The sequence below is a fragment of the Phascolarctos cinereus genome, unplaced genomic scaffold (assembly GCF_003287225.1).
Source record: "Phascolarctos cinereus isolate Bilbo 61053 unplaced genomic scaffold, phaCin_HiC Scaffold_3;HRSCAF=262, whole genome shotgun sequence".
Lineage (NCBI taxonomy): Eukaryota > Metazoa > Chordata > Mammalia > Diprotodontia > Phascolarctidae > Phascolarctos > Phascolarctos cinereus.
Genome location: NW_027555736.1, coordinates 107,320,630 through 107,330,469, shown reverse-complemented (window position 1 = coordinate 107,330,469; position 9,840 = coordinate 107,320,630). Strand labels below are relative to the sequence as shown.

Sequence of the window (9,840 nt, the reverse complement as noted above, 5' to 3'; positions counted from 1 at the left end):
CCCAACCGCTTTTCCCCACTCAGAGGTAACCATTTCCTCCTGACAAGTGCAGGAAGTTTTTTTTTTCTTCTCTCTAAGCAGCTGCTGGATATTTCAGAAATATTTGGCAGGTATGAGACACACTGCCATCATGACGTGTTCAGTCTAGCATCTTTGGTTCTCTCGTTAGAGAAAGGGGTGCCTGCGATTCCAGTTAAATGATCAAGCGCCAGCTAGGTCCTCAGAAGCTTCAGTCTGATTCCCAAGTGAAAGGGCTGCCACCTCCAAAGAGGAACACTGGAAACCTCCAAATTGGGAGAAAAAAACCCAAAAAACTAAACACTTTGGCACCCTGCAGTCTTTTTTCCCTGCTAAAGAAACCAGATGATGAGGAGTAAAGGTTCAGGTTCTGTAAGAGACAGCAGAGAAGAGGAGAACGCAGAAATCCAGTCTGTCTGCATCTGCCTGATCCCAGCCTCCCCGAGCCGTGCTGCCTGTGAAAAGCACCGTTGTGGGTCCTCTACATCCACCCCAAGGAAGCACAGACAGAAGTAACATCAAGCTGTCAAGGGACAGAGGTTCTGCAGAATCCGGCTTCAGACTCCCTAAGCCAGGACATTTCATTATTCTGTTTCCATTTCTCAGCCCAGGGTAGGGACTGACTGCCAAGGGCTCATTTGAATCTGTAATACATTTGGTGGAGAGCTTAATACTAATAATGCTCTAATCTACAGTGGAAGAAGTTAAAAGGCAAAAGGAAGGTAATGAGCTCTTGTTCTAGTGAAGAGAATAACATATGCTATAAATGCAAAAATGCAATTCTGGCATAAAACTGGAGCCACTCTTGTACTTTAGGTAAATTTTACTTCTCTATTGTTATTTATAGAAACTATTGGGCTTTGGTGACTCATATACACTCACTAATGGGGCGGCTAGGTGGCGCAGTGGATAGAGCAGACAGACGCATCTTCCTGAGCTCAAATCTGGCCTCATACACCCACGAGCTGTGTGACTCTGGGCAAATCACTTCACCCTGTTTGCCTCAGTTTCCTCATCTGTAAAATGAGCTAGAGAAGGAAATGGCAGAGAAGTGCCAAGAAAACCCCAAATGGAGTCACAAAGAGTCAGACAGCACTGAAAACTACTGACAACATACCCTCACCAAAACCAGAAAATATGAAGAGCTGCCTGCCGCTGCATGCGCTCACCTTTCATCGCTGTCTACTTTCACATCTGTGACAGTTTTTCTAATCTGCTTATTCTTCTAAAAATTCACAATGGTTCAAAATAATCCATGTTGGTTACCAGCAAAGAGCATATGTTGGTGAACAAGTATAACCTGCGGCAGCCTATGTTCTACTTAATCAAAAGGAGAGAAGAACATCTTTGTTACACATTTAGCATTTCCTTTGTCACACAAACCCTTTGGAATCTGGCTGTGTCAAAAATGGATGTCACTATGTCAAAGCTAAAATGTACCTGGAGACATTCAGTTGTTACTATATGAAAGGGTCACAGTCATTATTAGAAACATTACACTTTATTGAATTCTAGAGATGCTAACCCCATTACCCTCCCCTGCTGACCACTGACAGAAGATTGGAAGAAAAATAAAAGCAGAAAATATTAAAACAAAAAGCAGACTCTCATTGTCGACAAGGCCCCCCTGTATCTGTTGGGGCCAGCGAGCTGCTGTGGGGGTGGACTCTGAGGGTGCAGTGAGTAGTGATTTACACTTGCTCTACAAGTCAATAACTAAAGGTTTCATTCTGGAGTAGTGGAGTGTGTCTACACTGATTGTGCCCTGGGCTACATCTACCGCTAACATCACTGATTTCACATGTTGGGATAGAAAAGGAATCCTCCCTGCCCATTTCTAAGGGCTGTTGTTTATTCAAGTCTTTGGGCTGGGCTGGGGGGTTTATCAGACTGACTCTGTAAAATATCTTTGGAGAAAGAGTTGGCTTCTGTGCTGTCAGGGTGCAAACGTGAGCGTGCAGCAGCCTGCACTATCGGAAGGAGAACAGGATACATGCAGCCCATGTCAGATGCTGAAAATTAGGAAGCGCTACCAAACCAAATCTAAAACACAGACCAAAAGCATTTCTAAGCTACTGACTCAGAGCCATTCAGGATGCTGAAAAGCTTCGAAAGGAAAACTTGTGCTTCACAAAGGACTAAATTTGGTATTGGAAAAACATACATTTCTCCACTGACATACAATACTGTGTAATGCACTGAAAAGGACGGGTCAGAAGCAGCAGCACGATGTGCCCCCATGCAGCGTCTTCAGACTGGCTGCCTCCCTGCTTGGCTCACCCTCCCCCACGATCCTCCACTGCTGTCCAGTTATTTAGATAGAAACCAAGGGTAACACATCATTAATGGAAAGGACGAGGAGGCGGTGTCATGACCAGTGCCAGGAGGGAGCCACCAGCATGCAGTTGGTTCTGAATTCACCCTCAGTTCTTTCAAACAGACTCTGCTGGAATTTGAACCATCTGCAGAGTGTAGATACAGAAAACTAAAACAAGGCTCACTATGATTAGAATAGTTTTAAGTCTTCTTCAGAAACTTTCCAGATGTACCTTTGGTGGAGTCCCCTCACCCCAAAGCCCACCAAGAACCCAAACAGGGGCCCACCCCCCTCCTGCTGAGCCCCCACAGAGCTGGTTCACTGGAGAGTTCGTCGTTTTCTTGATCCTTTTTTCTTACTCCTCTTCCTCCTCCTCCTCCTCCTCTTCATCATCATCCTCATCATGGCAGTGTGTAATCTCCTGGGGGGCCAGTGGGAAAAGGTTGGGAGGCTTGATCTCGCTGATGGAGCGTGTCAACTGGTGCCGTTTGTAGTCGGTGTCTTTAAAATCCACAGACGTGCGGTTCCGCGTGGCGAGGGGGGATTCCATCTCATTGATGTCCACGTGGATGTGCTCCACTGTTGACTCATGAGGCATCTAGATCAAAGCAGAAGGCTCAGAAAGCAGGCAGGGTATTGTGTCTGCTTCCACAACCCCCCCGCTCCTCAGTCACTGGCCACCCAGAATGACAACTACAGTCAGCAAGATGATGGACTGCACAGACTTCTAAGTACTCCTATAGGGGAGGGCCTGAAGCTACTGTTGAGGGAAAAACAGGGCTCTCCTCCTGACTGAAACTGGTGGACCAACGGGCAAGGAGAGAGCAAAAATGGCTCACTTTGTACTAAGCATAAATCTACGTAGGAAACATCAGCACCAGGTGTTGGGAGTGCACCATGTGGTGACTGCATTTCTCTCAAAAGCCGAAGAGGAGGACCTCATACACTCCAGCACAAGTAATACAGTAGCTTTTGGAAAAAATAATGAAATACATTTAAACAGTGTTGTTTCACAGCTAAAAGAATTTCTAACTGTTGCCTCTTTCTCCTCATGTAAAGAGGATTACTCCCATTTATACAGAGGGGAAACTGAGATTTAACAAGGTTATATGACTTGTCCAAGACTGCACCATCAGTGGTGGTGCCCAGACTGCCTGCTTTGTGCCACACAGCTTTGGTGATGACAAAGTTACTGCATTTCCCCCCAAACGGGGCAAGCGGTTGTCCATCCTGGCCATCAGCGAGAAAACCTTCCTCTCTGTGACTCCTGCCATTCAGACAAATGAATTCCAAAGACATTCTAATGCGGCCTGGTCCCTTGGGTAACAGTCACACAAGTTGTCACTGCACAGTGAAATTCTCAAGAGGTACATAAATTTGGTACTATACAGCAAGCACCTCAATCATATCATTAAGAGTTCTGGAAAATGTTTTTTCCATAGGACTTGACCTATTCAAAGATGTACACCACTCTCTCACCCCCATCCTCTCAGCAAACCAGTTTCTGTAGTTCTATCAGACTCTCTGCCTGGAAGTGGAAGCAAACAAGGCGAGGTGGACATTCTCCCCCTCTTTCAGGCAGCTTAGGCTCTGTTTGTTTCAAAGAAGATTCCTTCAGGGGTCTTTCAGAGACTAGTCCCCTTCTTAGCTGATGGTACTTTTCTCCTTGAAGACTCTCAAGATTCACAGACCCAAGCGTGATCTATCTGGTGGCTAGCACTGGAAGAGAGTTACAGCGTCTTCCTCCACTGGGCAAGGCAAGAGTATCCCTCCCCAGGGCTCCTCTGTACCTTCACCACCAATCCTCAGTGGCTGGAACCTTCTGAGCTCACTTTATAATAACAATGACAGCCACTACTACTTACACAACAGACATGTATGTTAACACCTGAAATGTAAAGCATTTTATTATCCCCATTTGTAGATGAAAACTGAGGAAGAGAGAATCTAAGTGACTTTATCTCCCGAACTCCAGGTCCAGTATTTTATTCACTACATCATGGTGCCACCCCCCAAACATCACATGTGGTAAAAGAATATTATCTGGAGAATTGGAATCCTGTTTTTTCCCTCTTTGGCCCTTTTTGAGAGTTTTAAGCAAAATTCACACATACGTAAAAACTCTTCCGCCAAACTTTAAAATCTATAACATCGCATGTTATTCCTTTTGCCTAGTAGAAATATGCCTTTTCCCCAAACATGTGACTTTCTTCAGCTAACCTTTAACCTTCAGCTAGAATAAAGAAGGCTTGCTTCTTATCTACATGACTACAGATCAATAAGCTTTGTCAGCAGGACCTCTGACAATGGATAACCGGCCCCCAAACAGGGTTTAATTCTCCTAAACTAGTTTCATCAAATGCGTCTAGTAAGGAAGACCCTTGTCTGCAAGGTCTATTCATTGTTCTAGTCCTCTTTTCTTAGCTTAAGAGGCATTCTGAGAGGTGGGCCGGAGGTGAGATTTTAGGAAGTCCTTCTTCATATAAGTCACAGATATGTTCAGCACCTCCACAGGGCCCAAATAACTAAACCTCAGATACATCCCATGGTCATTCCACTCTACCTTGTTTCTCCCCACTCAAATCAAGAATCTCTCTGTAGTCTACTAAGCAACTTATTAGGTAAGGATCAAGAAAAAAATGATGAAACATCCTCCTCTGGGCCCTTATTTATATAACGTTAGAGAACTTGAGACAGGCTGCTCTTTAGACCTAAGTGGTGCCATGGAAAGAGCAATGGAATCTGAGGATGCCATGGGTCACAGCCCAGCTGTGACACTTAGTATCCGCTTGACCTTGGGCAAGTCACCGAACCTCTTTGGGCCTCAGTTTCATTTATACAAGGAGGGTGCCGTACTAGTTGGCCTCTGCAGTCCAGACAATTTCTCTTCCTAAACCAATCTAACTCCACCTTAAGGCTAGCCATTCATACCAGGGTATGCCTGCTCAATCCCTGAATGACAATGTGGCTGCTGAAGAGATCTGCTTCCTTTGGGACATGTGAAGACACCCCCCACACACCCATATGTTTACGTGTGTTTGTGTATAATATAGAAAGTCCTAGATAAGGCCAGGATAAGATACACACACACACACACAACACACACACACCACACACACACACGTATGTCATAGAGAAGGATGGGATGATCAGAGCCTTTACAACTGACACTATGTTTAGGTCTTCTAGGGATCACAGACTCTATTTGGAAGGCAGAAATTAATCAAAGATCACAGAACTAACAATTAAGAAAAGTGGTTCTAGTCTCAGGTTCTCTGACATCTCAGCTGTGAGCCTCTGTGTCCTCACTTGTACTACAATTAAATGATCTCTAGGGTCCCCTTCTGTTCTAAAATCCCGACTCTGTCTCCTGTTCAATCCAACAAAACTGGTAGCAAACCCTGGTCTGAAAACACGAGTATGTTGAACAACACACCTTGGAAATATGTGAACTTACCAGGACATGAGCAGCTCTGAAGAGGTAACTGAATGGATAATACAGGAGGTTGATAAAAGAGGCAGCGTAGAGGTCTGCATAGCGCATCACCTGACTGGCAAAGAGCGTCTGCCTCGAGCCGCTGCGGAAAAGACTTCCCATCATCCCGTAGCACATGTCCATGTCATGAGTTACTTTCTAAAAGCATAAAACAAGATTCATTCTCGGGTACTCTGTTGATACAAGGAATATGAAAACTAGAAAATGAATTCACTTTAAAAAAAAATGATAATCCTGAAGACACTCCCACTCTATACCTTAATTCGTCTCTGAATGGAGCTGATATCTGGGCGCTCATTACTGCTGCTGTCCAGGTGCCTGGGAGCAAATAAAAATCCAACAGAAATCTTTAGATGCACATTCCTTTAATTAGGTTCTTTCTGTCCAGAGGGACTCTCTTAAAGGGAAAACATTCTTAACAAGAAATAAGGAAGTATACTCACTTATAGAGTTCTGCCAAAAATATATCCAAGCTCTGCAGCTCCTCAAAAAGTGCTAGGTAGAGTTGGAATAAGAAATGAAAATATTTTACATCATTTACAAAGAAAAAGGAGAAGCATCAATTTTCCAGCTGCTGCTAAAACTAAGATGAAGAAAGTACAGCAAAGAACAAAAAACAAAGCCTGGAGCTGACATGCAGCATGGCCACTCTCATCCCCTGCCAAGAGGCCCCCGGACAGACGCCATCCTCCTTGCTCTTTCTGCAGCAGTTGGCCCCACTGATGCCCCTTCTCTCCCTCTCTGGTTTTTTTCATTGGTCCTCTTCCCTCCCTTTACTCCTGAGGAGGCTCCAAGGTCCTGTCCTTGATCCTTCCCTGTCTTCTCTCTACACTCACTCCACCTTGATGACTCCAGCCATTCCCATGGCTCTCTTCACCACCTGTATGCATTTCATTCATCGACCTATGTTCCTTCCACCACCCTTCCCCTCAAAGTTATGGCACTGCCTCTCCAACTGCCTGCTCAATGTCCACCTGGATATCTGCTCAGCAGTTAAAACTAACATGTCCAAAAGGGTATTCATCCTCCCCTCTAAATTTGCTCTTCCCCAGCTTCTCCAACGTCAGGTGACAGCACCACCAACCCCTCAGTCATCTAAAGGTCGGTCATCTGTAGCGCTCTCCCTTCCTGCCCCTCCCACAGCCAAACAGTCACCAAGTCCTGCTGAATGTCTTCTCAGTCTCTCACATTTGTCCCTTTAACTTTTCAATCCCGTTGCCACTGTCCAGGTTCAGGCCCTCATCTCTTCTCCTTCCCTGCTGCTGCTCCCTGTCTCCAATCTAGCCCTCTCTGGGCCAAGTGCTGCTTGTGCACTCTTCTGCTGCCACATCACCTGCCTACTCAAAACCTCTGAATGGTTCCACACTCCCTACATAATCCAGGATGACTTCCTCAGCCTGGCTTTCAAAGCTCTCTCCAGCCCTGTCTCCTCCTCCTCCTCTTCCCATACTCTATCCCATTCAAGCTGAACTCCAGTCTTTCTCCCAATGCTGTCCTGCTGTCTCCTGTTTCTGTCCCTTTATTCACACCACATCCCATGAATGGAACACGTTCCCCTCCTCCTGTTGTTGTTCGGTCATTTCAGTCGTGCCCGACTCTCTGTGACCCCAGCTGAGGTTTTCTTGGCAAAGATACTGGAGTGTCGGAGGTCAGATCAGAACTCTGAAGATGAATCCGGCTCCAGGCCCGGAGCTCTCCCCAACACGCCCCCTAGCGTCTTCTCCTTCTCTCTCTACCTAAAGAAGCCTCTCCTTTAAGGCCCAGTTCAGAGGCCACCTCCTCCATGAAGCCTTCCCTCATCTCCCTCAGCTGAAAGCGAGCTCTCTTCCATCCAATCTCTCCTAGTACTTTGGCCAGATGCCATCTATACTCTCATCACATCCCCCCAGTTACTTGTTTATAAGTCTTTATTAAATTGTAAATTCTTTGAGAACAAGGATTAGGCCATCTAGAGCCTAACTAAGGACCTGGCATATAAATAAATAAATGGTTAATAAATGCTTATTCTGAATGCATGAATGAATGAAGAAATGAAGAAAGAATGTGCTGGTGAGATAATACAAATCTGACATTCCTTTGGCTCAAATCATCATGTACAGACAGGGACGAGCACATTGTGCTCCACTATGCCATCAGCTGCCTACTTGGAGACTACCCCTTGGCCACCCATAGGGATGGTCATACTCTAGGTCAGGGGTCAGTGAACTACTTTTGACAGCCTGTTTTTGTAGGCCCTTTGAGCTAAGGGTGGTTTTTACATTTTAAAATACAATAAAATCTTACTTAAAAATGTAAAAAAAAAAAAACCCCAAACCAAAAACTCCACCATATTCTTAGCCATTCATGGGCCCTACAAAAACAGGAGGCCACAGTTTGCCAAGTCCTCCTCTATATAGTACCTTCATTCTTAACTACGCCACCTCCAAGATTTTGAACTTGGAAATTTTCCTCTCTGATCACAACCTTCTGTCCATCTCCTATACTGCCTCAAACCTGACCCGTCTTCCTTCTCCCCAGAGAATGCAGTCCATCAGCCTTTCCTAGTGTCCCAGGCCAGAGCCCCTGGAGTTGGTCAGTTTAACTACAGACTGCCCTCTGCCTTAGCTCCTCTGACCCCCTTGTCCTGCCATGTGATGGACACTGCCAATGCTCTGCTCTAGAACTCCCCCTGCCTTCTATTTTGTCTGCTCATGATCCTTAGCTGCAGAATAGCACTAGAGGAAGTCTCAACGCCTTGCCCAGTTACTTGCTCCACTACAAATTCAAGTTATCTCATCCCACCTGGGACCTCACTGCTGCACGGTAAAGACCATTTGTCATTAAATGACTCTCTGTCCCAGTCCCTTCGGTGGTCCAAGTCTTCTCTCAAGTCATCAACATCTCCTCTATATCCTACCACTTAAGCAGATACTCTCACCTCCTATTTTATTGAAGAAAAAAAGTGCACTGCAAGTTTCTCCTTCTCTCTAACTCTGTATCTAAAAACCTAGACAGGTTTTATTCAGTCTCTTTTATTTCATGCCTTTCTCTGAAGAAGAGGTGGCCCTTCTCCATGCCAAGGTCAACCCTTCCACCTGTGCTTCTGACTCCATTCTCCCTTTCTCCTCCCCTTTTTTCTCTTTTCCTACCTACTGGCACTTTCCCTGAAGCCTATAAACGTACTTAGATCTACTCGAGCCTTAAAAGGCTCTCACTTGGCCCTCAAGGAGCTGTCTCATGTCTCTCTTTCCTTCCTGTGACAAACAGATAGAAAGAATTAGCTCTACTCAATGCTCCCATGTCCTCACGACCTCTTCACTTCTTAATCCTTTGCTGTCTGGCTTCTAACCCTGCCTCTGGACTGACACTGCTCAGAAGGACTACCACCTGGGGCTTCTTCCTTGGCTTTCCTCCCCCACCCCTGATCTCTCAGCAGCTAATGGAGTTGACGGTCCACTCTCCACTTAGCTCCATGACGATGCTCTCTCTTGGTTCTCTTCCAGCCTGACCATTCCTTGTCAGTCTCCAGCTGAAAAGCTCAACAAATTCCCAGAGTTCAAGTGTCATCTGTATATAGATCTATGATTCCAAATCGACATATCTTCAGCTTTAACTGCTTGTCTGTGCTCCAGACTGGACTCCTTCTTCTCTCCTCCTGGATGTCCCCTAGGTAACTCTCACACCTATCCTCTTCTCTCTTTTCCCATAGTCACTCCCCTCATTCAAGCCCTTATTCCTTCTCTCCTGGCCCATAATACTTTCTTCCTAATAGGCCTCCTTGATTCCTGACCCTCCTCCCCTCTCTAATCTATCCTCCAGAGCCAAAATAAGCTTCCCAAGGCGCAGCTCTGACCGCACTAATCTCTTGCTCACAAACATTTGGCGGTTCTCTTTTGCCCTCAGGATAAAATACAAGCTCCTTATCCTGGCATTTAAATCCCTGCAAACTCAGACACAACTTAGTTTTTCAGGCTTATTTCTACAACTCATCTTCACAAACTATGTTCTACCTAAACTATCCTATTAGGTA

At 45.5% G+C, this 9,840-nt stretch overlaps 1 protein-coding gene across 3 annotated transcripts in view; it reads right to left on the bottom strand.

The window, feature by feature from the left end:
* Nucleotides 1-1,500: 1,500 nt before the first annotated feature.
* NT5C2 (5'-nucleotidase, cytosolic II) overlaps nucleotides 1,501-9,840 on the bottom strand; it is a 106,740-nt gene continuing 98,400 nt past the window's right edge. For all 3 annotated transcript variants that reach the window (XM_020967693.2, XM_020967706.2, XM_020967712.2), the window contains 4 exons: nucleotides 6,275-6,326; nucleotides 6,089-6,149; nucleotides 5,793-5,969; nucleotides 1,501-2,933 (listed from right to left, as the gene is read on the bottom strand). In XM_020967693.2, coding sequence (XP_020823352.1) covers nucleotides 2,691-2,933; nucleotides 5,793-5,969; nucleotides 6,089-6,149; nucleotides 6,275-6,326 — 533 coding nt within the window. In that variant the 3' untranslated portion in view covers nucleotides 1,501-2,690. The remainder of the gene's footprint in view (nucleotides 2,934-5,792; nucleotides 5,970-6,088; nucleotides 6,150-6,274; nucleotides 6,327-9,840) is intronic.